The sequence below is a fragment of the Nycticebus coucang genome, chromosome 18 (genome assembly GCF_027406575.1).
Source record: "Nycticebus coucang isolate mNycCou1 chromosome 18, mNycCou1.pri, whole genome shotgun sequence".
NCBI classification, from domain to species: Eukaryota; Metazoa; Chordata; class Mammalia; order Primates; family Lorisidae; genus Nycticebus; species Nycticebus coucang.
Window position 1 is genome coordinate 9,813,002 of NC_069797.1, and position 27,849 is coordinate 9,840,850.

The following is a 27,849-nucleotide window of genomic DNA, read 5'->3' on the forward strand; positions in this document are numbered from 1 at the left end:
GCTCACACCTGTAATCCCAGCACTCTGGGAGGGCGAGGCAGGTGGATTGCTTGAGCTCAGGAGTTCAAGAACAGCCTGAACAAGGGCAAGATCCCATCTCTATTAAAAATAGAAAAACTAGCTAGGTGTAGAGGCTCACGCCTATTGTTCCAGCTACTTGGGAGACTGAGGCAAGAGGATTGCTCAAGCCCAAGAGTTTGAGCAAGCTGTGAGCTGTGATGCCACAACAGTCTACCCAGGGTGACTCTGACTCTGTCTCAACAAAATAAAAAAAAAAACAAAACCTGGAAGTATGAAATGAACAGAACCAATAAAATATGTTGGGAGATTGAGAACAGGTTAAGGCTACTTCTGCCTGATTAATTTGGAGGACTTCATGCAGAACTAGTGGTTAATATGGATAAAGTAGAGCATGCCTAGGTACACTGCTTTGAGAAACAGCAGAGAATGGTTTCACTGGACTGGAACATAAGAATGTGAAGAAGAGAAGTGGAGTGTGGATTGGGCCTAGACTATGTAGAACCTTAATGAAAGTTAAAATGTTAGACTTACTCAGGCAGCTGTATTGTGGGTTTGTTTGAGAATTGTCAGGTAGAGATGAGAATGGATGGAGTGGTTTATTGCCAAAGCTGTGCTGCTAGAATGTTGATCATTGGCAGTGTGGTATGAACAGAGATAGGAGAGTGAAGGAGACTGTTATTAAAAAAACAACAAAGAAACAGGATTGGGATACTAAGGTATAGGTGTAGTAGTGGTAGAAATAGTGGATGCAATAATCAAAATTTGGCCTGAGATCACAGATAGGAAATAAAGGAAAAGTGAGAGAGCTACAGATGATGTCCCATCTGTAAACCTGATGATTATGAACATGGTAGGACTGTTAACAAACATTTCATGAGGTGGAGCAAGAAACAAGTGTTGAGGATGAGCATCATTTTGGGTATGTATTGTTCAGTCTATGGTGATGGGAAATCCAGGTGGCTGTGCCAGCAGGTGGTTGGTAAAACAAATCTGGATCTTAGAAGGTAGGAGGTGAGTCCAAATGTAGAGATTGGGAGTTATCCCAGGAGAATTGATGGGAATAGGTAACCTCACAGAGATCTAAGGCCCCAGAGTAGAGCCCTGAGGAATCCCTGTATTTGAAAGGATGAGAGGAGAAAGGCCATCTCCAAAAGGAGAGCCAGAATAGCAACAGGGATATTTCAAAAGCTAAGTTGAAAAGCATAGAAAAAGGAGGCGGCGCCTGTGGCTCAAGGAGTAGGGCACCGGTCCCATATGCCGGAGGTGGCAGGTTCAAACCCAGCCCTGGCCAAAAACCAAAAAAAAAAAAAAAAAAGAAAAGCATAGAAAAAGGAAGAATTGTCCACAGTGCCAGTAAAGCAGAAAGACTAATGTGAGAAGAGGTCATTTGATTTTGCAGTTTGTATTATAGTTATTGGTTTCTTTTGATAAAACATCTTTAACAAGAGGCTATAGAACAGAAGCCAGATTGACAGGGAATGATGAAGTGAAAGGAAAGAACTACATAGTAACTTCAATTTAGGATGAGGGGGGAAGAATTATTTTCAACTTTATTTAAAATAAAATTTGGTGGGGGGGGACTCTAGAAGTTGGTGAACTATTATACAGTAAGTCTTTACTTAAAGTTGATAACATTTTAGAAAAGCCAGTATCTTCCATTAAGTAAGAATAATGGAGTCTTTGAGTGTTGCCATCTATCCATTCATTTGCAAAAATACACATTAAGTATCTTATTCTTAAATATAAGAGCCATGGGAGATGACTAGTACAGAGAATGGTCTTCCAGTATTGTTTGTAGTACTGTTGCTATTAATAGTAACTACCGTTTATTAAGTTTTATCTAAGTGCCTGAGACTATAAGAGAGGTTTAGCCTTAATAACAGCAAACAAATGCGATACTTACTGTATTCCAGGCACTGTTCTAAGCACTTTATGTAACAGTAACTCCATTAGTCCTGACAACAGTACTATGAAATAAACTGTTAACCTCAGTTTACAAATGAAGAACTGAGTCAATGGAGGTGAGGCCGCTTGTCCAAGTGATCGCATGGCTGGTAAAGCCACAGAGCTCTGGTGTGAGCCTAGGCAGCCAGGCTCCAGAGACTCTTCTCCGTACTACTAAGTTATATTGTCCAGTTTGCACATATTGGACATTGAGTCTGGTTTAATAAGACAATATTATGGATTATAGCTACAGAAAAGGCATCTATCATGAAGATCATCTGTTACAGTCTCTTCATTTTATAGATAAGACAACTTAGAGCCAAGGCAGGATGAACCCCCAGGTTCGTGTCTGTTGATACACTTACTGTAGCCTCTGTATTGTACATTTAGGGGGTTTTCTGCTGCCATTTGTTATTTCTTCATAGAATATTCTAGCTTCCAAATCCGTTGTTTAGAAACATGTTTACATTTTAAGTCCATTAATATGTAAAACATCTTAATTTGAGCCAGTCAGAGCTTCTCAAAATTATGAAATAGCAGAATTTTTGATAATTTTTTAAAGTAACTGAGATATCGAGTAGTTTTATTAAATTTCTGTTTAAAGAATGTTCAAGTCTAAAACATTGATGTCTGTGTACTTCTAAATCATACAAGTTTTCATTTGGTTTTGTGTCCAGAGAAAATACCAAGGAAAAAGATAAGCTGGAAAGTACAACAGAAGAAACCGAAGAGAGAGAGCAGGCCACACCCCGGGGGCGAAAGACTGCCAACAGTCAGGGCCGCCGAAAGGGGCGCATTACCAGGTCCATGACGAATGAAGCTGCAGCTGCCAGCGCTGCAGCTGCAGCGGCCACCGAAGAGCCCCCTCCACCTCTGCCGCCGCCACCAGAACCCAGTGAGTGGGATAGATTGGCATGGCTAGCTGTAATTTTGTTTGGGATTTTACTTTCAGTGCTGGGATAGGACAGATGTACATCTTTAATAGAAATAATCCTCAAGGCTCGGTGCCTGTAGCACAGTGGTTATGGCGCCAGCCACATAAGCAAGGCTGGTGGGTTCAAACCCAGCCTGAGCTGGCTAAACAACAATGATAACTACAACAAAAAATAGCTAGGCCTTGTGGCAGGCATCTGTGGTCCCAGCTACTTGGGAGGCTGAGGCAAGATAATCATTTACGCTAGTGGTTCTCAACCTTCCTAATGCCACAACCCTTTAATACAGTTCCTGTGGGTTGCAACCCATAGTGAGAACCGCTGACTTAAGCCCAAGAGTTTGAGGTTGCTGTGAGCTGTGATGCCATAGCACTCTACTGAGGGCGACATAATGAGACTCTGTCTCAAAACAAACAAACAAACAAAAAAAAAAAACAATAGGTGGCACCTGTGGCTCAGTGAGTAGGGGGCCAGCTCCATATACTGAGGGTGGCAGGTTCAAACCCAGCCCCAGCCAAGCTGCAACAAAAAGTAGCTAGGCATTGTGGCTGGCGCCAGTAGTCTAGCTACTTGGGAGGCTGAGGCAAGAGAATCACCTAAACCCAAGAGCTGGAGGTTGCTGTGAACTGTGACGCCACGCCACTCTTCCGTGGGCAACAAAATGAGACTCTGTCTCTAAAAAAAGAAAAATAAAAAAACCGAGACAAATAAAAAAAAAAAAAGGAAGAAAGAATCCTCAAGTGTGGTCTTTAAACATTTTAAACTTTAATGCCAAAGCCTTTTGAAAGAGACCATCAGTCATAATCTTACTACCTTAATATAGCTGTTTTTCGTTTTTACTTAGTTGTGATCTTATGGTACATGTTACTTTGTTTTCTGATGTTTTCACTTGGTATATATCACAAATATTTTCTAATTTTTGAGTAAACTCCATTGCTCTTTAATGGCTGTGTAATACCGAGGTATGATTTTGTTGCTGAATGACGAAGCTGTCCCCTTACTCCCTTTGAATCCAATACATATAGATAACTCTATAATGAAAAATGTCTTATTTACATAGCATTTTTTTTCTTTGAAATTACTTTTCATAGGAACAGATTCTTAGGCAAGGGAATACTGGATTAAGAGTCCAAGCATCCCTTTCCCTGTTTCTGGATATTGTCTCATTAGCTTAAAAAAGGAGTATGCTAATGATGAGCACCATTGTTGGCGGTTCAGTGTTACCAGTTTTACTGGGAGATGAAGTATGAGGGAAAATGCAAGTTGAGGGAATGGCAAGAGGACTAATTTGAGGAAGAACTAATTAGACAGGAGGATGGAAGATAGGTTGGGGGCAGATCATGATGAGCCTTGTTGCTTTGAATTCAAAGTAGGGGAGCTTGCAAAGGTTTTTAAATAGAAGAGTGCTAATGATTAGATGTGTGTCTTAAGAAGACAGCTCTGGTGGCAATTCTGGAGGTCAGGTTAGACTGGAGGCAGAGGGACCAGCTAGAAGGACTTCTTTTTTGTACACAGTGGCCCAGGCAAGGAGGGGATGGATTCATAAAATCAGAGTTGACACATGTCCTTAGGTACGAGTGGTAAATGGGAGAGAGTATCCCGAGATCAGTCTCGGGAGCCTGTTAATAAATTGAGTGACTGAGTAGATGATGGTACTGTTAATTGAGACAGGGAATATAACAGGAGCCCATATTGGGCTGGATAGTCTCAGTTTTCTTTCTAAAGTAAAAGTGTTCAGTTCATGATCATCTGTGCCTACTGAATGGCAGACAGTCAGTGATGAACAAAAGAATCTCTAGGAGTGAGGATGAGGTGGTGTTCAGAGAAGAGGAGAATGACTCTTATCCAGACAGGAAAGAGGAGGATTGTTTCTTCCTTTGACTGCAGGAGAGGAGGGTTGGAGGGGCAGAAGGCAGTGACTTCTTCAAAAATAAGCTAAAGGCAGGGTGTGGTGGCTCACGCCTATAATCCTAGCACTCTGGGAGGCTGTGGTGGGTGGAATGCTTCCACTCAGGAATTCAAACCAACCTGAGCAAGACACTATCTCTACAAATAGCCAGGTGTTGTGTTGGGCGTCCAGGTACTCGAGGCTGAGGCAGGAGGATCTCTTAAGTCCAAGAGTCTGAGGTTGCTTTGATATCATAGCACTCTACAGAGGGCAAGAAAGTGAGACTCTGTCTAAAAAAAAAAGAAGACGACAAAAATGAGCTAAAGATGTTGAAAAATTTAGACATGGTGGTACTTTTTAAGAACACTGAAAAATATAACACTGGGAAGTGTTGAATTTGTTGTTCTAGTTCAATGGGAGAGAGGCTGATAACATCCTATTTCCATAGTTTACTTAATCAAATGTTTTAAACAGGCTTTTGTATCAGTTATAAATAGATTATAAATTATATGGAGTGAAGGATTTAACTTTATTTTTTTCTGCCTGATTGGGTTCTCTATTTCAGTTTCCACAGAGCCTGTAGAGACCTCTCGATGGACAGAAGAGGAGATGGAAGTTGCCAAAAAAGGTAAGTTTTCTGATTTCTCAGGTTTTTGATTTTAAGAATTACTAGTCATGGGCGGCGCCTGTGGCTCAGTGAGCAGGGTGCCGGCCCCATATACCAAGGGTGGCGGGTTCAAACCCAGCCCCGGCCAAACTGCAACAAAAAAAAAATAGCTGGGCGTTGTGGCGGACGCCTGTAGTCCCAGCTACTCGGGAGGCTGAGGCAGGAGAATCGCCTAAGCCCAGGAGTTGTAGGTTGCTGTGAGCTGTGTGACGCCACGGCACTCTACCGAGGGCAATAAAGTGAAACTCTGTCTCTACCAAAAAAAAAAGTTACTAGTCATGAATGAGATGGTACTGATTTTTTTTTTAATTGACCCACCACTAAAGAAAGAAAGGACAATTTTTCTAAAAAGGCAAATAGAAGTAACTTTTAGAGTTCTTTTCTTTTTGATAGTGTAGTTTCTTTTCTTTTTTTTTTTTGTAGAGACAGAGTCTCACTGTAGCGCCCTCAGGTAGAGTGTCCTGGCGTCACACGGCTCACAGCAACCTCTAACTCTTGGGCTTACGCGATTCTCTTGCCTCAGCCTCCAGAGCAGCTGGGACCACAGGCGCCCACCACAACGCCCGGCCATTTTTTTGTTGCAGTTTGGCCGGGGCTGGGTTTGAACCCGCCACCCTCGGCATATGGGGCCAGCGCCCTACTCACTGAGCCACAGGCGCTGCCCGATAGTGTAGTTTCTAATAAGGTGCTCCCAGTGAGCCTTGTTAAACACGGCTCAGTTTTCTTTCCGTGTTTAAGATTCTTTGTACATTTTTATTTTGCATGTCATTTTACTAGGGAGCAAGTAGGTTACTTTCACTCTTTTAGAATAGTTACGATTACATTCCAAATTATTTTGGTATGAGTTTTGATAGACAGTCTGTTTCTGGGCGGTGCCTGTGGCTCAGAGGGGTAGGGCACCAGCCCCATATGCCATATGCCGGAGGTGGTGGGTTCAAACCCAGCCGTGGCCAAAAACTGAAAAAAAAAAAAAAAAAAAAAAAAAAAAAAGAAAGTCTGTTTCTATTGTTTAAAAGCTGCATTTAAGATTATAGAAAATACTTTCTCAGTTTACATTTGGTAAGTCCTTTGATTGAAAACCCCTAAGAAATTGTAGTGTGATTCAGAGGTGAGAGCATGAACTTATAACCAGGCAGACCAAGGTTTGGATTCTGTCTCTACCACTTTTGTAGCTGTGTAGCCTTCATCTTACTCCAAAACTTTGTAGATCTTAGTTTTTTCTTTTTGCTTATTAATGTAGGGACTGAACTAAAATTTCTAATAGGATAAATAATTGTTAATGTTGAGTAAGATTAGCTAACTCTTTTGATGGTTAAATATTTACCTTGCAGTTTTATTTTATTTATGTTATTTTTATTTATTTATTTTTGAGACAGAGTCTCACTATGTTGCCCTCAGTACAGTGCCGTGGCATCATAGCTCAGAGCAACCTCAAACTCTTGGGCTTAAGCGATTCTCTTGCCTCAGCCTCCCAAGTAGCTGGGACTACAGGTGCCCACCACAAGGCCTGGCTGTTTTTTGTTGCAGTTGTCATTGTTGTTTAGCCCTCCCGGGCTGGGTTCGAACCCGCCGGCCTTGGTGTATGTGGCTGGCGCCGTAACCACTGTGCTATAGGTGCTAAGCCTACCTCGCAGTTTTAAAGAGGTATAAATAGCTTGACCTTTGAATGGCACACTTTGGATTTATTTATTTATTTTTTTTTTTTGTAGAGACAGAGTCTCACTTTATGGCCCTCGGTAGAGTGCCGTGGCCTCACACAGCTCACAGCAACCTCCAATTCCTGGGCTTAAGCGATTCTCTTGCCTCAGCCTCCCGAGTAGCTGGGACTACAGGCGCCCACCACAACGTCCAGCTATTTTTTGGTTGCAGTTCAGCCGGGGCGGGGTTTGAACCCGCCACCCTCGGTATATGGGGCCGGCGCCTTACCGACTGAACCACAGGCGCCGCCCTGGATTTATTTTTTATTTAGCAGTTAACTGAATGATACATATTAGAATCATACATAAGGCAGCTTTACCAAAAATAAAGCAGTTTAAAGCATCCTGTCTTCCAAATATTTTTATTTGAAGTTTATTTGCCACAATTAGCAAATGCCAAATTTGTATATTTTTCAGAAAGATTTACACTCATGCTCATTATCAAAATTTCATGGTTAAGTAAGTAGAGTGAGTTTTCAGGTAGATATACCTACATATAACTGTTTAGTCACCACTCTTTTCATCTTTTACTCATATCTCAGGTGGTATTTGAAAGTGATCTTCCAATTTTTATTATTAGGGGAGCTGGTTATATGAACCTTGAAAATCTGACGTTTTACTATAAATCATTACATTTGTACTGTAAATTTCTGCTGTCAGAATACTTGTATCTAATGTGTATCTTTGTAAATAAGCTTTCTACATGTATGCATATACCATATTTACATAACATTTGTGTGTGTTTATGTGCATGCATATGTGTATTAGTTATAGGAGTATTAAACTGAAACTTGTAGATTTCATTGTGGTACAACAGAATTTTTTTAAATTGGTTAAATTTTTTTTTTTTTTTTTTTTTTTGAGGACATTGCTTAATGGTGAATTGCCCTAAGGACAAATATGGGGTCATACATGACTTTATGTATATTGTGTATATTTGATTACTTTATTAACTTTATATTGATGTACATGTAAAAGTACTTAATCAAATACAAGTATTTGAGCTATTACTATGAGTTTAACAGTGTTCTAGCCCTGGGGAGGTATATAGCTACGCAGTAAGTATAAGATTTAGCCCTTTCTTTAAGGAGCATGTTTTAAATTTGGGGGAGAAAATATAAAGCTGTACATGAATAATGAGTCAATGAGTATTTCATTAAATATTGAAGTATGTATTATAAGTAATTGAAAGCACACTTTTAGTGTTAATGATTATGAATACAGTGATAAAGTTGATTTATTATTTCTCTTGCATAATGAGGTGACTGTTCAATTAATATTTTATCTTTATCTTTAAAATATAGGTCTAGTAGAACATGGTCGTAACTGGGCAGCAATTGCCAAAATGGTGGGAACTAAAAGTGAAGCTCAATGTAAAAACTTCTATTTTAACTATAAAAGGCGACACAATCTTGACAACCTCTTACAGCAGCATAAACAGAAAGTGAGTCTATCAAGGGTGGTGCATGTTTTGATTACTGTTTTTTACTTAGTAGTTTTTTCTCTTTTCTTTTCTTTTCGTTTCGTTTCGTTTCGTTTCTTTCTTTCTTTCTTTTTTTTTTGAGTCTCACTCTGTTGCCCTGGGTAGAGTGCCATGGTGTCATAGCTCATAGCAATGTCAAACTCTCAGGCTCAAGCAGTCCCCTTGCCTCAGCTCCAAGTAGGTGGGACTACAGGCACCCACCACAATTCTTGGCCTTTTTTTTTATAGTAGATATGGGGATCTCACTCCTGCTCAGTCTGGCCTCAAACTCCTTAGCTCAGGCAATCCACCTGCCTTGGCCTCCCAGAGTGCTAGGACTGTAGGTGGGAGCCACCGCACCTGGCCTTTGTTTGCTTAAGGTTCAGAGATTGGTTTTGAGAGAAACTTTTTTGGGTCTTGCATTTTTATTTATTGCTTTTATCTATAAAAATCATGCTAATTTCTCAGTATAGGTTGACTGTTTCTTTATTGCTCAAGGAGTAAGGTTTCTATTTGTAGTTGTAGGAATTCAGTACTCTTGAATTACTGTAGACTTAATTCAGAATATATAAACCTTTGGAGTTCAAATTGAAAACTTCAGTGCAGTTCTGTGGATCATGTTGCATGAATTGATTTTGTATGTTAAAAAAAAGTTTTTTCAGAGAAAGGATTCCATAGAATAAATATTAAAAATCAGAGATTATAAGATTTTTGACAATTTCTTAACAAGGAAGTTCCAGTGTAGTGGTTCTTAAAGCCCTTTAGGGGCTCCATGAGGTGAAAACTATGATTGTTCAGAAAAATATTAAGGTGTTATTTGCTTTTTTTTCACTTGTGACATTCTCATTGATGGTGTTAAAGCAGTGGTAGGTAAAACTGCTGATGCCTTAGCATAGATCATGGCAAGGGTATTGGATTGTGCTAGTATTCAAATGTATTTTTCATTTCCAATCATTTTTTGTTTTTTTCTTAAAATCTCAGTTTTATTTAAGAATGTCCTTGATAAAGCAATAAAAAATGAAAATCTTAACCTTTTAGTGCATGTCTTTTTTTTTTTTTTCCAAAATGCATCACTTTATTTTCCTTACAAGGGAGCCACACATTAAGCAGGTGACAGTCACATGATTTCTTCGGTAAGCCCCAAGGCATCCATGAGTGTTGCTGGAGCTCATAGTCAAAGGAGTCCTGAGGTTTCAGATATTAAAGCTTTCCCCACAGCCACAAGTTCCTTTGATGTTTGGATTAAACACAAACTCACTGGATAATTTGTCTTCCACATTGTCCATTTCTGTTTCTAGAAGTATTAGCTGTGCTTTCTTTTCAATGAATACTCTCACTCATCAAAAACAGCCGGACGTTGTGGTGGGCGTCTGTAATCCCAGCTACATCTTGAACAACTTCTTCATCAGAATCTCCTTTTTTTGTGTGTGTATTCTAGAGTGTAAGAAAAGCCATAACACCCTCTGGTTCGGACACCGACTTTCACACCTACGTGTTCAGGCATGTCTTTAAGAAGTTGTTTTATCTTGTTCACTGCTGAAGGTGTCAGGGTGAGGGCGGCCCGGGTGGGCTGCAGCTTCCGCTTGCTCACAGCCCGGACAGTGGCACGGACTAAGGAAGCTGTCATCTTCGCCGCCTCGGGCCGGAGCTCGGCCACCTCACCCTCTCTCCATGGACACGGCTGGCTCATTGATGCCACAAGCTCTGGCACACGGCGTACGGCACACCGGCCCTGCCCCGCCCCACCGCCAGTCTTTTTTTTTTATACAGAGTCACTGTGTCACCCTGAGTAGCGTGCCATGGCGTCATAGCTCACAGCAGCCCCAAACTTTTGGGCTTGAACAATTCTCTTGCCTCAGCCTTCCAAGTACCTGGGACTACAGGTGCCCGCCACCATACCTGGCTAGTTTTTTCTATTTTTAGTAGAGTCAGGGTCTCACTCTTGCTCAGGCTGATCTCAAACTCCTGAACTCAAATCATCCACTCACCTGGGCCTCACAGAGTGCTAGGGTTATAGGCGTGAGCCACTGTACCTGGCCAGTATATGTCTTTTTGATATTCTGTGATGATGAAATGGAAAGTATGCATAATCTTCTCTATACCAAAGTATGATGGTTCTCTCAAGCAAAAGAACTAAGATGAAGTAACCTCATGGAATATCATTTTTATTTAAAGAATGAGAGACAAACAATGGGTTTTCAGATGTGGATATTTGGTGGATATTTTCTTGAAAATACATGAGTAAGCTTGTCTTTCAAAGAAAACAAATGATAATATTTATCACGTTAAAATTTTGAGCTTTGGAGCAAAACACATGAATTTTGGAAAAGTATATCTCTCACCATGAGTGTAAAATTTTCTCATTACAAACTTTTCTGATGAGATCAGTGGGATCATGGCAATGTGATATTTGGTATGGTATAAATGAAGTCTATCCAAATTTGAAAAATCTGCTTAGCTCAGTATTTTCAAATGACCAACTCATGATTTCACAACTGATGTCATACATTGAAAGGAGCATTTGCTGAATCTTGGTATAGTATCAAAGAATAATATCTATCTTTACTAATCTGAAAAATCTATTAAAATACTTTTCCCTTTTCCAACTACATTATTTATGTGAGGCCAGGTTTTTTCATACAACATGGTATCCACAAATTAGATTATTATGTGGCAGTACATCTGAAAATCATGCTATATTCTATTAAGCCAGACATTAGTTTCCAGAAAGATAAAACAATGCTACTTTTCCAATAAGTTATATTTTGTTTGGGGAAAATATTTATTTTTGATATAAAATATGTTCTTTAGGTTGACATGCCTAAGATTTAAGATATATGTTTAAGATAAATATGTTCTTTAGGTTGACATGCCTCAGATTTAAGAGTGTTGCTCTTTGGATCAAAAAGTTTGAGAATCGTTAAAGAATGATAGAATGGCAGTGAAAAAGCAGATAGTTAAACTTACTAGGATTTGAACTTAAAATGAGAATATCAAAGTAAAACACTGACTGCCTTAAAAGTTGAGAGCGGGGTGGCTCACACCTCTGTAATCATAGCACTCTGGGAGACTGAGGCAGGTGGGTTGCCTGAGCTCAGGAGTTCGAGACCAGCCTGAGTAAAAGTGAGACCCCTTCTCTAAAAATAATTAGGCATTGGGTTGGGAGCCTGTAGTCCCAGCTACTTGGGAGGCTGAGGCAAGAGGATTTCTTGACCCCAAGAGTTTGAGGTTGCTATAATTATGATGCCGTGACACTCTACCAAGAGTGACAAAGTGAGTCTGTCTCAAAAAAAAAAAAAAAAGGTGGAAGCTTTTAGGTTAAAAATAATAATGTGAAAGCTAAAAATAATCCTGTAGCAACCAAAACATAAAGAAAAAGAAAGTAAACAAAACCAAAAAAAGTCTATTGAGAAATTAAAGACTTGACTTCATGAGAAGTCATATCATCCAAAATATTTTGGGAGAAAGTCAAGTAAATAATGAATCAGATATGTTTTTAAGAATAAATGTTACATTGGGGTTCTTTTGGCAAACAGAATCAACAGTATATATGTACACACTGACGTACGTACGTATGTACGTACATACATACATACATACATGCACGGAGAGAGATACTTATCTATTTAAGGAATTGGCTCACATGATTATAGAATCTTGGTGAATCCAAAGTCTGCTGGGGCAGGCTGGAGGCAAGAGACTCTGGGAGAAGTTGCAGTTGGTGTCCAAAGGCAAATTCCTAGTACAATCCTTTCTTACCCTAGGACAGTCTTTTTTTTTTTTTTTGAGACAGAGTCTCAAGCTGTCGCCCAGGGTAGAGTGCTGTGGCGTCACAGTTAACAGTAACCTTAAACTCTTGGGCTTAAGTGATCCTCTTGCCTTAGTCTCCCAAGTAGCTGGGACTACAGGCGCCTACCACAACACCCAGCTATTTTTTGGTTATAGTTGTCATTGTTGTTTGGCGGGCCCAGACTGGATGCTAACCCGCCAGCTCTGGTGTATGTGTCTGGCGCCCTAGCCGCTTGAGCTACAGGCACCCAGCTGACAGTCTTTGTCTTTTGCCCTTTAATTGATTGGATTAGGTCCATTTACATAATGGAGGATAATCTACCCAGAGTCCACTGATTTAAGTGTTAATCTTACCCCAAAAAAACATCTGTACAGAAACAATGAAAATAATGTTTGACCAAATATTTGGGCTCTATGGCCCATCCAAGGTGATGCCTAAAATTAGCTTATAAGAACATCTTCCAAACATCTTATTATAATCATTTTAATTACAATTAAAATAATAGAAACACCTGGCTTCAGTTTACCTAGAGTGTTTCAGCTTTTTATTTATTTATTTTTGAGACAGAGTCTTAAGCTGTCACCCTGGGTAGAGTGCTTTGGCATCACAGCTCACAGCAACCTCAAACTCTTAGGCTTAAGCAATTCTCTTGCCTTAGCCTCCCAAGTAGCTGGGACTATAGGCGCCTGTCACAATGCCCAGCTTTTTTTTTTTTTTTAGAGACAGAGTTTTACCTTGTCGCCCTTGGTAGAGTGCTGTGGCATCACAGCTCATAGCGGCCTCCAGGTCTTGGGCTTAGGTGATTCTCTTGCTTCAGCCTCCTGAGTAGCTAGGACCACAGGCGTCCACCACAACGCCTAGCAATTTTTTGTTGCAGTTAGGCCAGAGCCAGGTTCGAACCAGTCACCCTCAGTATATGGGGTTGGCGCCCTACTCACTGAGCCACAGGCGCCACCCTGTTTCAGCTTTTTCAAAATCCCAAGAAAACATGGTAAAATGTGTAATATTTGTCAAATCTTGGTGGTGACTACGTGGGTGATATATTCCATATATATGAATTTTTACATTAAAAATTAATAAATTCCACCATATAGAGAAAAAAATACTTGGAGATGTAGTAGACTATTACATGTGAACAGAAGGATGTTGTACATTTGTGATAAGAAGCTGTTTCTTCTGTAGTCTTTGGTGAAAGGACCAAACAAGTGGGTTAATACTAGCACGGGAAGCATACATACTGGACACCAGAAAAATCTATATAATAGCTATTATCTAATGTGCGAAAATATTAAGATAGCATTCATGGGATCTTCTGAAAGCTTTTAAAAAGTGTGGCCAGTCTCTGAACTTCTTCCCTGCATTCCCACTAAGAACATAGGAATGAATTTTTTAGCCTTTGGAAGTTCACCTAATTTTTTGACCAATATTGAAAAACATTGGTTTCTCTTGAGTTAATATTTTGGGCTGGATTCTACATAGCATTCTCATATAAAAACTTAGAATAATGACCAGATACATTGATAACTTTTAACAGTTGAGGCTGACAGCTGAAATGAGGTGAAACATAAGTTCTGGAAGGGGTACAAGGCAGAGAACTGCTAGGGCTGGGGCTGCCAGGAAGCTGGCTCTGCAAACACAGGAGACGATAAGCCTTCAGTTTAGCAACATGAGATTATAAATATAATGTAAGTAACTAATGTCTTCCACTTAAATAAGTACACATGTGCTCTCTCACAGGTAAATAACCCCAGTGGAGGAAGGAGCAATTTTGTATAAGTACATAGGTGGCAGAAAGGAACATTATTATGTTCCTACTGATGGTAAAGGAAATCAGTAGTAAACAAATTCAGTGGTAACACCCATAATCAGTTGCCTAAACTGCATAATTCCTTTTTTTTTTTTTTTTGTAGTTTTTGGCTGGGGCTGGGTTTGAACCCGCCACCTCTGGTATGTGGGGCCGGCGCCCTACTCCTTTGAGTCATAAGGACTGCATAATTCTTAATGTTAGTGAAGGAAGTTAGTGCAGCATTATTTATACCAAAAATTGAAAATTATCTAAGTGCCATAAAATAGGAGGATTTGAACTATATATTGATAAAGATATTTTATGGAATCATTAATAAAAAAATGTTGAAAATTGTGTAAGAGTGATATGCTCAATTGATGACGAAATTAGATTTTAAAAAGAATATATAACTACATAGGGCTATTTTTTGTGTGTTTTTATACATCTGTGTGCATCTGAAAGAGTGACAGGAAGTATACCACTTAGACTCTAGATTCTCTGACTGTTGGAATTTTGAGTTATTTTTTAGGGTGTGATTTTATATCTTCCACATTTCAATACTTTGAAATACCTTTATTAGAAATTATTTGTTATTTTTATTAGAATGATACATTATGTGGAGTGGAAGTAGAGTATAGAGATTTTTGATTTGGGCCTATTTGTATATGTATGTGATGAATAATTTCAAAAATGGGTCAGATGTTGCTTTTGATCAGTTTGGTGAAAGGAAATCATCTGCACAAAAGGCCAGTTAGTGTTCACCCAAAAAGATACCTGCCTGCACTTTAACCAGCTCTGTTGTCAAACATGCAGTCTTTTTGTGTGGTGTGTGTGTCTACCAGTATTCTACATTATTTCAGAAATTAAAAGATTTTTTTCTTTTCAGTCATTTAAAAAATTTAATATCATTTATTCCTTAAGACTTCCCGAAAACCTCGTGAAGAGCGAGATGTGTCTCAATGTGAAAGTGTTGCTTCCACTGTCTCTGCTCAGGAAGATGAAGATATTGAAGCCTCCAATGAAGAAGAAAATCCAGAAGACAGTGAAGGTATCTCACAATCTTAAAGTTGTGATTTCTGCTATCCCAAATGTATATAATTTGTAGCTTAGTCATTTGACTATTCAAATTGCTTCATTAGGGAAATAGTATATCTGTATTTTCATGGTATAGAGACTTCAGACTTGAACATAATTTTTTTTTTCATTTAATCAACAAATATTTATTTATTTAGCACCTAAGATGGTCTAGGACAGTGCTACCACCAGAAGATCTTGAAAATGTCAGTCCCCTTGCAGACAGTGACTGCCAGCGTCAATAACGTGTTTATGCATCTGCATCATTGCTACGTTTATTATTCAGTTCATATCAGTTAACATTTATTTTACTGCCTTGCTTGATTTCATATTTTTGTAGAGATTTACATATAAATATAATTTACATATAAACATATGTAAATCTCTAAAAATTATTTTCATGTTAAAAGAATTAATGATCGCGCCTGTAGTCCCAGCTGCTCGGGGGGCTGAGGCAAGAGAATCGCGTAAGCCCAAGAGTTAAGAGGTTGCTGTGAGCCGTGTGACGCCACGGCACTCTACCCGAGGGCGGTACAGTGAGACTCTGTCTCTACCAAAAAAAAAAAAAAATGAGTGGTCATAACCACTAAAAAAAAGAATTAATGATCATAGAAGCACCAATAGAAAAAAAATTAACCCAAGAAACTTTAAAAACTGAATAAAATCTCTTTTGTCACTTCATTACAACTTCCTGAAAAAGGAAATATTTTCTTGATTTTTGCTAAGGATTAAAAAAGTACCTAATTTATTTCAATTTATATCACTATTATAGTTTTTGTGGATTTCTTTTGAAAATTGATTGCTTCTAATGTGGAGCTTTTCATGTTTGTGTTTTGTACATGCAGATATATTCTCCATCTCGTTTGCTTTTTGCTTTATTTTGGAATTATGGTTGTTTAAATGTGTGTAATTGTGTTTATCTTTTCCTTTTGTAGGGTCAGGGTCTTATATTTTATATAAGCTTAGGAAGTTCTACTACACTGTCCAGATTTAGAAATACTAGATTTTGTTTTTATGATTTTTTTCCTACAAGTTGTTGTTGTCTTTTAAATTTAAATCTTATCTTGAAGGCTGGGCGCCATGGCTCACACCTGTAATCCCAGCACTCTGGGAGGCCGAGGCAGGTGGATTGCCTGAGCTCAGAATTTTGAGACCAGCATGAGCAAGAGTGAGACCCCAATCTCTTAAAAAACAAACAAACAAACAAAAAAAAAAAAACATAGCCAGGCATTGTGGCAGGCACCTGTAGTCCCAGCTACTTGGGAGGCTGAGGCAAGAGAATTGCTTGAGCCCACAAGTTTAAGGTTGCTGTGAGCTATGATCCCACGGCACTCTTCCAAGGGCAACAAAGTGAGACTCTGTCTCAAAAAGAAAAAAAAAAACAGATTTACCTTGAAATGGGTTTTGACTTTGAACAATAAGTAAACTTTTTTCCGTGGGTTTTTTGTGACTAATGAGGTCATCTTTAGAAGAAAAAAGAGAATGTTAGAATAAGCTCAGCCTGGGTATTATAAAGGTGCTGCAGACAATAAAAGGCAGTTTGGTGTGTTTATGGTACTTTCACAGAGGTCAGCAGAGTTTATTCATTTTTATAGTTTTATATCTATGTAGCTGGGAGTTTATCAACCTTTTTTTTTTTTAATCTCATAGCACACTTAAATTATGTTGATTAAAAAAAAAAAAAAGAGTAATCAGACTCGGCACCCAGAAGCACAGTGGTTACGGCACCAGCCACATACATACACCAAGGCTGGAGGGTTCGAACCCAGCCCAGGCCAGCTAAACAACAATGACAACTGCAACAAAAAATAGCCAGGCGTTGTGGTGGGTGCCTGTAGTCCCAACTGCTCAGGAGGCTGAGGCAAGAGAATCGCTTAAGCCCAAGAGTTTGAGGTTGCTGTGAGCTATGATGCAACAGCACTCTACTGAAGGCAACATAGTGAGACTGTCTCAAAAAAAAAAAAAAAAAAAGAGTAAACAGTGGCTCACACCTGTAAATACTAGCACTTTCGGAGGCTGAGGCAGGTGGATTGCTTGAGCTCAGGAGCTCCAGACCAGCCTAAGGAAGGGGGAGACCCTGTCTTTAAAAAATAGCTGGGTGTTGGTGGCAGGTGCCTATACTCAGGATGCTGAGACAAGAGGATCGCTTGAGCCCAAGAGTGTGAGGTTGCTGTGAACACCATGGCACTCTACCGAGGATGACAAAGTGAGACTCTGTTTCAAAAAAATATTAATTAATGATCATTTAGAATTTTCATGGCACACCTAAGATCCTCTCATGGCACACCAATTCCATGGCACAGAGGTTGAAAATCACTGTGGTAGCTGGTTTCACTGGGATTGTAATGAAGCCTTTTAATCTGCTTGGGCTGCCATTATATAATACTATAGACTGGGCGGCTTAAACTACAGAAATTTATTTTCTCACAGATCTAGGGGTTAGAAATGCAAGGACCGGGTGCTCGCCGAGTTGCTTTCTCATGAGGACTCTCTTCCCAGCTTGCAGATGGCTAGCTGCCTCCTCCCTTTGTTCCCCCCCATGGCATTTCTTCTGTGGGTTTCTCTTCCTCTTCTAAGGATGACAGTTCTACTACTGGGGTAGAGCCCAGCCTTATGACCTCAGCTAACCTTAAATACCTCCTTAAAGGCCTTGTTCCGTAGACAGTCACATTTGGAGTTAGGGCTTTAACATATGAATTTTAGGGAGGAGACACAATTAAGTCCACAGCAAAACCCAAGCCTATCATCATAAATACATGTATTTATTTCAGCCTGTTCCCAAAACCAAGCGCCAAAGTGTGACTTTTTTTTTCTGTTTTCTTCCTATTACTGTGTCTTAGTGTGAGGCATTTTTCCAATTGCTAAGTGTGGTATTAAAGTAATGTGCCCGTCTAATGAAGACTAGGTGACATGGTCACAACCTGTTCAGTCATACATGTGATTGTCTTCTGACATCTGCAATAGTTTTCTATTCCTAGGAAATGAACTTGCCAGTAGAACTCTTCATTTCTTTTTGACTTAGCTTTATTTGGAAACTGTCAAAGAAAAGAACATAAAGGCAGTTCATATGACCTATGATTTCACACTTCACTGCTAATCTTACCAAGAAAAGTACAGCTGCACAGTTTATTGTTTGGCAAGGCTCTTGCCAATGGAAGACTGAAAGCAAGGGAAGATCCCTGTCTTTTCCTAACACACATCTGAGTGTGTCATTATATCATATGATTAGAAGAACTAAAGTAGAAAGACAGAAACTTTATCAAAATTTGGATTTGCTCTTGATCTCTTATTCTAAATCATTCTTTAAGGTTTTTATTTATTTATTTTTAGAGAAAAAAAGATATGTTTGGCTGGTACTTGGTAAAGCATCATGCCTTCAAACTATTCCTAGTCTTTTGTGGCTTGGAAAAAGATAATTGAAAAAGTGTTTATTTCATTTCAAATGATGTCAACTAGTACATAATCACTAACATGTCTCCTAATATTGTGAAGGTGAATGACTTGTCAATTTCCCTTTAGATTTTGGGCTTTCTATTATTAGAAATGAAGGTTAAGTCAGGCTTTTTGTTTAGCTTTCCATCATTTTGCTAGCATCTTTCACTAATGGTAATTGCTATTGTATTAAGGCCTTATTACATGTGTACTGTTCTGAATTTTTATTCGTTTATCTGTCTTTTTTTTTTTTTTTTTAATGGCAATTTTTTTTTCTTTTCTTCTTTTTATTTTATTTTATTTTATTTTTTTGGCCGGGGCTGGGTTTGAACCCACCACCTCCGGCATATGGGACCGGCACCCTACTCCTTGAGCCACAGGCGCCACCCATGTCTTTTGTTTTTATTTTGGAGATTTGGACTCTCATTTGAACTCCAGGCTCATATGTCTAACTGCTTTCTCAATATTTACACTTGGGTTCTAAGGAGGCACCTCAAACTTAACCGCTAAAGCAAACTCTTTTAAGTTTCTCCATAGCTATAAATTGCTTTTCCCTCAAGACTTTCCCTATGTCAGTAAACTCTTTTAGTAATATGAACTCTTTTTCTCATATTCCACATGAGGTCCATCAGTGAATCTTGTCAGCTTTCTTTAGACTCTTTAGAATTGGATTCTGTTTCCATGGCTGCTACCCTGATTTCAAGCCACTGTTCTCTCTATTGCAGTAGCTTTTTGGTTGGTCCCTTGCTTCTTTTTGTTCTGTTGTATTTTTTTCTTCTGTGCAGCAGCCAGAGTGATCCTTATAAAATGTAAATAGATCAGGTTTGTCCTTTACTCCAGGCCCTATACTTTCCCATCTGATCCACAATAAAAGCCCTGGGCCTCTCTGTGACCCATGAGGCTCGACATGAACTGCCTTTCTATGTCCTGAACTTGCTGCCAGCTGCTTCTCTACACCTGTCCTCTTTGCTGTTCTCGAGCAAACTCTCCAACTGCAGGGGCCTTTTTACTTTTTAAAGTCTCTACTTAGAATGTTCTTCCTCAATAAGTGCCCAGTGCTCATTCTTTCATTTCCCTGAGGCCTTTGTTTAGATATCACCAGGACTGTACAGCTCTCCACTGCTTCCTCAGTTTCCTTACTTAGTTAGCGTACTTACTACCATTGATGGGTGACATATTTATTGCTCATTGTCTAGTTTGTACTAGAATGTAGGCTATATGAGAACATCTGCTTTTTTTTTTTTTTCCACTGCCATGTCCCCAGTACCTCAAATAGCTCCCTGCACATAGTAGGTGCTTCTTACATATTTGAATGAACAACAGTGAATTTGTAAAGTTTTTTTTTTGGTTTTGGGTTTTTTTGTTGTTGTTGAGACAGAGCCTCAAGCTATTGCCCTGGGTATAGAGTGCTGTGGCACCACAGCTCACAGCAACTTCCAACTCCTGGGTTTAAGCGATTCTCCTTCCTCAGCTTCCCAAGTAGCTGGGACTATAGGCGCCTGCCACAACGCCCAGCTATTTTTTGGTTGCAGCCATCATTGTTGTTTGGCGGGCCCAGGCTGGATTCGAACCCGCCAGCTCAGGTGTATGAAGCTGGTGCCTTAGCTGCTTGAGTGACAGGGGCCGAGCCTAGAGGTTTTTAAAATACAGTCATGTATTGAAGTTTTTTCCTCAGATAGTTACTTAAATTTTGATTTTATTTTTTTCATACAAATAGCATATTTATAACTTTATAGCTTCAGAGTTTCCTATTTTACTTAAGATATTTCTATATATTTCCTAAAGTTGCATATATCTTGTCCTAAATTATTTTCTGAACATACTAAAAATCTTTATTTCATCTGGAATTATTTTCTGTACAGAGTAAGATTGGTCCCATGTTTTTCTTCCACAGAGACAGTTCTGTCAGAAGTTTTATTAAATAAATCATCCTTTACTCAGTGATTTAAAATATACCTTTGATAAATCTTTCCATATGTATTGAGATCTATTTTTGGACAGTGTCTTTTGTACCACTGTTTATTTTTCTTGGTCACTGTGGCAGTTCTAAGTATGTTTTAGTACACTGTCTTTATGGTCAGTTTGAATATCTGGAGAATTAAGTCTTCCCTCACTGTACTACTTTTCCTAATTTTCACAGCAGAGACATTTTCTGCTATATAAACTCTTAGTTTATATAATTTAAGAAATTTTTCTTACAATTTGGGTTCTCATCGGAAGTGTATTATATATTAATATTAGGGATATTTAATTTTTATTTTGTCTATTTTAAGAAATTATAACATTTTTATCTACTGTTTATAGCAGGGAATATTGGAAGTAGCCCAACAACCCCAATGATAGAGAACGTTTTAAGCAAATGTAAGACCTCTTCATAGCTATTCATTCACTTGATAATTCAGCCGGTATTTGATTCTACTGTATACTCAGCCTAGGACTTGTCACTAGTTCTTAAATAATAATCAAAATATCTGATCTCTGCCCTTCTGGAGTTTATAACCTACTAACAAAGTAATTGTGAATAAATGTAAAATTGTAACTGTAACCAGTAACTGTGTTGTAAGAGCTCTAATGGCAAAATATAACTTTATTACGGAAGTTGTGGAAGACTTTAAAGTATGCAATATTTGAGCTGATATCTGAAGGAAAAGTAGATGCAGGAGCCTTTCAGTCAAGGCAAATGGCATGTACACAGTTTTTGTGGTAGAACATGCTTGAGGCATTCAAAAAGTGAAAGAAAAGCCAGTGAGACTTAAATACAGAGTGCAAGATTAACCTGGAGAGGGGCCTACTAGGCAGGGCTTATAGGCCATGAGGATGATTGTGGAACTTTTATCCTAAGAGTAATGGGGTTATATTGAAAAGTTACAAGAAACAGAGAGAGATAAAGTGGGTGATTGAGTTATAATCAAATTTGACTTTTAAAATGACAACTGGCTTGATTATAGAGCACTGTTTTTCAACTTTTTTTTATCTCATGGCACACTTGAACTTATAGTTAAACTTCTGTGGCACACTTAAATTATATTGCTTAAGAAAAACAGAGTGAAAAAAGAATATACTTACTCTGTTTTGAACTTCTTTCAAAAGTAATTTAATGATCTTTAAAAATTTTCGTGGCACACTTAGGATCCTCTCATGGCATACCAGCGTACCACAGCACACCTGTTGGAAATCACTGTTGTAGAAGGTGGTCTTATTGGCAGGTTAGAAGGGTTGGTTTGGGAGTGAAGTGGTAGGTCTGAAGCTGATCAGAACTGGTTGGATTCAGGTGATAATTTTAGAGAGAAAATCAGTAAGACTTGTTGAAGCAGGTTATAGGGGCAAAGGAGAGGAGGCTTAAAAAGTGACTCTTAGGTTTCTTGTTGGCTTAAATGGCTACTAAACACCAGAAAATCATCTAATTTAGGAGCCTTGATCTTAACTCCAGTTCAGGACAGATGGAATTTGTGATTTCAAAGATGTCAAAAGCATTAAAAATATATTTATAAAATGATACTAATAATGTGGGAAAAACCTGTGTTACAACGTTAAGTTAAACATCTGAGCTTTGCATTGGACACATATGGCTTTTGAGCACTTGAATGTGGCTAGTCCAAATTAAGATATGCTGAAAACGTAAAATGTACATGAGATTTTGAACTTAGTACCCCAAAGGTAATCTTATTATTTATTGCCAATTACACATTGATATAATATTTTAGACATATTGAGTAGATGAAATAAATTTTACACATCTCTTTTTACTTTTTTTTTTTTTTTTTTTTAAGGAGATGGAGTCTTGCTGTGTTGCCCATGCTAGAGTACTGTGGCGTGACCCTAGCCCATTACCTTAAACTCCTGGGCTCAAATTATCTTTCTGCATCTGCCTCAAGAGTAGCTAGGACTACAGGCATGGGCCATGGCACCTGGCCAATTTTTTAAAAAATTTATTATTGTTTTGTAGATATAGGGTCTCATTATGTTGCCAGACTTGTCTGGGAACTCCTGGGCTTAAGCAATCCTACCTTCCTACCTCTGCTTCCTGAAGTGCTTGGGTTATAGGTGGGAGCTGTGACACCCGGCCCCAGTGCTGGGATTACAGGTGGGAGCTGTGACACCCAACCTCTTTGTACTTTCTTACTGTAGCCACCAGAAAATTTAAAATTATAGATGTGATTCACTATTATATTCTTACTGGACAGCATTGTCCTAGATTACAGTGATTTTCTGTCAGTGTGCCATGAAAATTTTTAAAGATCATTAATTATTTTTTAAAGAAGTTCAAAGCACAGTAAATATACTCTTTTTTTTTTTTGATCAACATAATTTAAGTGTGCTGCGGAAGTTTAACTATAGGTTCAAGTGTGCTATGAGATAAAAAAGGTTGAAAAACACTGTTCTAGAATGTTAGCTTAACTAGGTAAAGAGAAAATCATGCAAAAAGGCATGTAGAAATGGACCAGAATGTCACTATTTGTTTAGTTTTGTTCTTTCTTTGTCTTTCAAATTCATATAAATTATTTTTAGATGTTAAAAGGTTTTACCCTTTCAGTTTCAGAAGGTCACCACAATTTGGTCTTTCACTTCTGTGCTCTAAAAAACTTTGGGTTTCCCATGGCAGTAGATACTTCAATGAAGTCATCAAAGGAGTGTAATTCATCCTAAACAACCACTTTCAAGCATGGTTTCTGTCACCACCTGAAATATGTTCATTATTAGATTTTTATGCCGTATCATTATCTTTAAGGTGCTGAAAATAGTTCTGATACAGAAAGTGCTCCTTCTCCTTCACCAGTTGAAGCTGTCAAGCCCAGCGAAGATAGCCCTGAAAATGCTACTTCTCGAGGAAACACTGAACCTGTGGCTGAGCTCGAGTCCAGCACTGAAACTGCACCGGCTACATCTCCCTCCGCAGCAGCTCCAGGCACAAAACCAGCTGAAAATGAAAGTGTGGAGACTCAGGCGAATGACAGCAGTGTTGAGATGGCAGAGCCAATGGAGGTAGATGATCCTCAGGAGCGCAGTGACGATGCAGGTTCTGTTCTCGATCCCCCGGCCACAACCAAAGCAGACTCTGTGGACACTGAATTGCAGGTGACAGAAAACAATGCATCTAAAGTTGAAGGTGATACCAAAGAAGGAGACTTGGAGAGACCCAGCGAAAAGATAGAGCCCAGGGATGAAGATTTGATGTTGGCTCAGCAAATAAACACCCAAAGGCCTGAGCCCCAGTCAGACAATGACTCCAGTGCCACATGTAGTGCTGATGAAGATGTGGATGGAGAGCCAGAGAGGCAGAGGTGAGACTCATTCCTTAACTGTTACCCTCTTCTTAACTCTGCTGGTTGCTGACTGAATCACAGAATAGTGCTGGCTACAGAGATGACTCCTTTATAAATATTGGCAAATCACAGGTAGGCTGTGTCAATTTATTGTTGCACAATCATGCTGTTCATCTGCTTAAATAGAACAATTGTGTAATCATTGTTTCTTTTAAGTAAATAGATTATAACTTTTTTCTGCATCTGTCGTGCTACATGTATTCTAAATGATAGCAAAGGGGGGAATTTCAATGAACAGAGTTGCAAATAAACCACAGATCTGTGTCTGAGCACGACAGCACTAGGATTTGGTGAGAAGGTGGTGAAAAAGATCAAAGGGCTCCAAATGTGCATTTCCCTGAGACTGAGCAGCCTCAAAGTGAGGCCTGTCTTTCCCTACATGGATATCAGAAAAGGCTAAGAAGAGAAACATGCAAAGTATTCTGAAAATATTTTAGAAAGCACAATTATTTAAATGCAAGTTAATGGTAATTGTAGTCACGACTTTTTTAAGTCAGTTAAAATTTTAGGCCAGTCATGGTGGCTCATGCCTGTAATCCCAGGACTCTGGGAGGTCAAGGTGGGAACTCAAGAGTTCAAGAAAAGCCTGAGCAAGAGCTAGACTCCATCTCTATTGAAAATAGAGAAATTAGCTGAGTATTTTGGCAGGCACCTATAGTCCCAACTACTGGGGAGTCTGAGGCAGGGGGATTGCTTGAACCTAGGAGTTTGAAGTTGCTGTGAACTAGACTAACGCTGTACTACTCTAGCCTGTAGAAAGAGAGTGAGACTCTTACTCCCCCCCAAAAAAAATTTTAGCTTGTCCATATATGTAATTTAAAATACTAGGTATGGAGCAAACGAATTTAAAATTTTAGTCATTAAAGGTAAATTAATATAAAAAAATTCATTGGTATCTTTATGGTTTTTATAAAAATTATAACAAAGAGGTATATTTTATAGGAATAGATACTACTTTGTTATACTTAATTTCCTGATATTTCCTACAATTATAGCATTATAGAATGTTGGATTAATGCAAATTCTAGAAGTGAATTCATCTAAGGCACCATTTAATCTGAAACCCAGCCTTTTTTTTTTTTTTTTAATAAGAAAAAGACAAGCCACTCAACAGACAGCCACATTTTATTCAAAGTTCAACTTTCATGGTGTGCCTTGGTGTCTCTGTACTTCAAGTCCATTTCCAATGTATTTTATTTCTTACATATTTTAGAATGATTTTTTGGTGGTAGGATAATATTAAGCATTACAGTGATGATTCTTCAGGAGATTTTTATAAAGTATATGCTAGAATTTTTATCATCAGGAATTGAAATAAAATAGGTCCTGCTAAATCATGATCATACCAGAAAATTTAGATATCTAGGTCACCTTTTTCTTTTATCTCATAGTAATCTAGATTTTATTTTAATGATCTCAGTCTTTAACTGGAGAAGATATACACGGATTCAAGCTGTGTACTCCATTTTTAAGCAGTCTTCAATGAAACATCTCATTTAAAATAAGGATTATATGAAGACAATATTAGGATGACAGTAATTTTAAAGGATATTCATTCTAAGTGATGAACATGACAGTAGTCTTAAAATTCAGAAATTCCTTATAAGAATATAGTGGTTTAAAAAAAAAAAAAAAAGAATATAGTGGTTTTTATCCACACTTCCACACTGAAGAATGCAACATCTCGATTAAGGAACGTCATAGAAATTACTTTGAAAAGAGGACTAAGAGCAGTGAGCATGGCAATGTGATGTGAAAGAGATGTTCTAATCCTCAAGAGGAATTTGAAAAATTAATTCTATTTCAACTGGATGCCTTGGCTGAGAGAAGACTCTTGGTTGATAGCTGAAAGAATACTATCTTATTTGGTCTCCAGAACGGAAAGTGACTGATAAGAAATTGCACCGAGGAGAAATATGACAACCTTGGATTCTGAGTATTTATTGGGCAGAACCTTTGGTACTGTCGCTCTTCTACCAACAAACCTGACTTCTACCATGTTCCTTCCCTGTTTATAACCAGTTAACATTTGAGAGTAACTTGTCTCCCTCAATAAAATAATTTATTTAAGGTAATAAAAATACAGTGGTTCCTGAACTCTCCACTGCTTCCAAACTATTGAAATCACACTTCCAATTTCCTACAACCTTTATATCATCGTTGTTCTTTATGTTATATGTAAAATTTCTTTTATACATTTCAATTTTCTTACTAATTCATACATTTAAAAATGTTCACCTTCCCCCAGTGATGAAGTTTTGATACTAAAGTGTGATTTCCCCAAGTTCATGTACTAGGGATGCTAAACTCAAGTGTACTTGAGTCCATGTGTGCCATGGTAGGGACAGTGGTGAGCAGAGGAGCGCATACCTTCCTGTGGGTAACACGGCAGCAACTGCGTCACATGTAGCCAGCTGCAGCTCTGGGGTGTGCTAGTTCTGCATTGTCAGTTCTCTTCAATTTTTGTGAGAAGCTAGAAGCCTAGAATTTTGGGTGAAATTCTCAATTTTAAAATAGTGACGTCTTTAAATGTTGTGGTTCTTTTTTTTGGCAGTTTTTGGCCGGGGCTGGGTTTGAACCCACCACCTCCGGCATTTGGGGCCGGCGCCCTAATCCTTTGAGCCACAGGTGCTGCCCGACATCTTTAAATGTTTAAAAAAATACTTTGTGATCCTAGCAAGACATCCTATAACAGGCAACTCCTCTTCAACCTATGTTCATATGTTAGTAGTAAATTAGAATTAAATAGTTTTGTTTTTTTTTTTTTTTTTTGTAGAGACAGAGTGTCACTTTATGCCCTTCGGGTAGAGTGCCATGGCATCACACAGCTCACAGCAACTTCCAACTCCTGGGCTTAAGCGATTCTCTTGCCTCAGCCTCCTGAGTAGCTGGGACGACAGGAGCCCGCCACCATGCCCAGCTATTTTTTGGTTGCAGTTCAGCCGGGGCCGGGTTTGAACCCGCCACCCTCGGTATGTGGGGCCGGCGCCTTACCGACTGAGCCACAGGCGCCGCCCGAGAATTAAATAGTTTTTAATGGCTTTTGTTCAGACTGTTTTGTTGGTTAGGTGTAGATGATTAAATTCAGACAAATTTCAACCTGAAAGTCAAAATAGGTTTCTTTATTAGGAAAATTAGCAATATATTCCTTTTCCCTTGCTGTTCAGATATCTTACAATGGCTAAAATGATATTCATGTGTGTCTGTCTGTGCATGTATATGTACATATTAACTTAGAAGGATTTATGGTATATTTGAAATCTTAAATAAAAATGTATTCTTTTTTTTTTTTTTTTTTTAATTGCCAACTACAGAATGTTTCCTATGGACTCAAAACCTTCATTGTTAAACCCCACTGGATCTATACTAGTCTCATCCCCAATAAAACCAAATCCATTGGACTTGCCACAGCTTCAGCATCGAGCTGCTGTTATCCCACCAATGGTAAGTTTTCAGTGTAAGAAAAGTCAAGTTGAAAAACAAAGACTAAATTTTATGTCTTTTCTTGTTTCTTGATTATTAAAAAATTGTGGTAAAAACAAATCATTTATAATTAATCATATTAACCAATTTTAAGTGTGTTGTTTAGTTTTCTTAAGTATATTCATGTTGCTGGGAAACAGATCCCCAGAATTTTTTCATCTTTTCAAGTCTGAAACTCTCTACTAATAAATAATATCTACCTATTTCTCCCCTTTCCTAGCCACTGCTAACCACTTTTTAAGTATAAGAAGCATAACATGCAGGTTTTGTCGTCATGCCAACCAATTTTCCAACTCTCTGGACACTGAATGGGTGCCCTGTAATTGAGTTCAATTCTGACACTAACTAT

At 38.6% G+C, this 27,849-nt stretch overlaps 1 protein-coding gene and 1 pseudogene across 15 annotated transcripts in view; one reads left to right on the forward strand and one right to left on the reverse strand.

The window, feature by feature from the left end:
- NCOR1 (nuclear receptor corepressor 1) overlaps nucleotides 1-27,849 on the forward strand; it is a 203,810-nt gene that overhangs the window by 116,619 nt on the left and 59,342 nt on the right. For 13 of the 15 annotated variants that reach the window (XM_053568551.1, XM_053568563.1, XM_053568559.1 and 10 more), the window contains 6 exons: nucleotides 2,643-2,860; nucleotides 5,351-5,413; nucleotides 8,454-8,593; nucleotides 15,109-15,235; nucleotides 23,423-23,975; nucleotides 27,332-27,461. In XM_053568551.1, the coding sequence (XP_053424526.1) occupies nucleotides 2,643-2,860; nucleotides 5,351-5,413; nucleotides 8,454-8,593; nucleotides 15,109-15,235; nucleotides 23,423-23,975; nucleotides 27,332-27,461 (1,231 nt within the window). The remainder of the gene's footprint in view (nucleotides 1-2,642; nucleotides 2,861-5,350; nucleotides 5,414-8,453; nucleotides 8,594-15,108; nucleotides 15,236-23,422; nucleotides 23,976-27,331; nucleotides 27,462-27,849) is intronic. The other 2 variants (XM_053568558.1, XM_053568564.1) reach the window with 1 other exon arrangement.
- Nucleotides 9,697-10,253, reverse strand: LOC128569935 (iron-sulfur cluster assembly 1 homolog, mitochondrial-like; annotated as a pseudogene).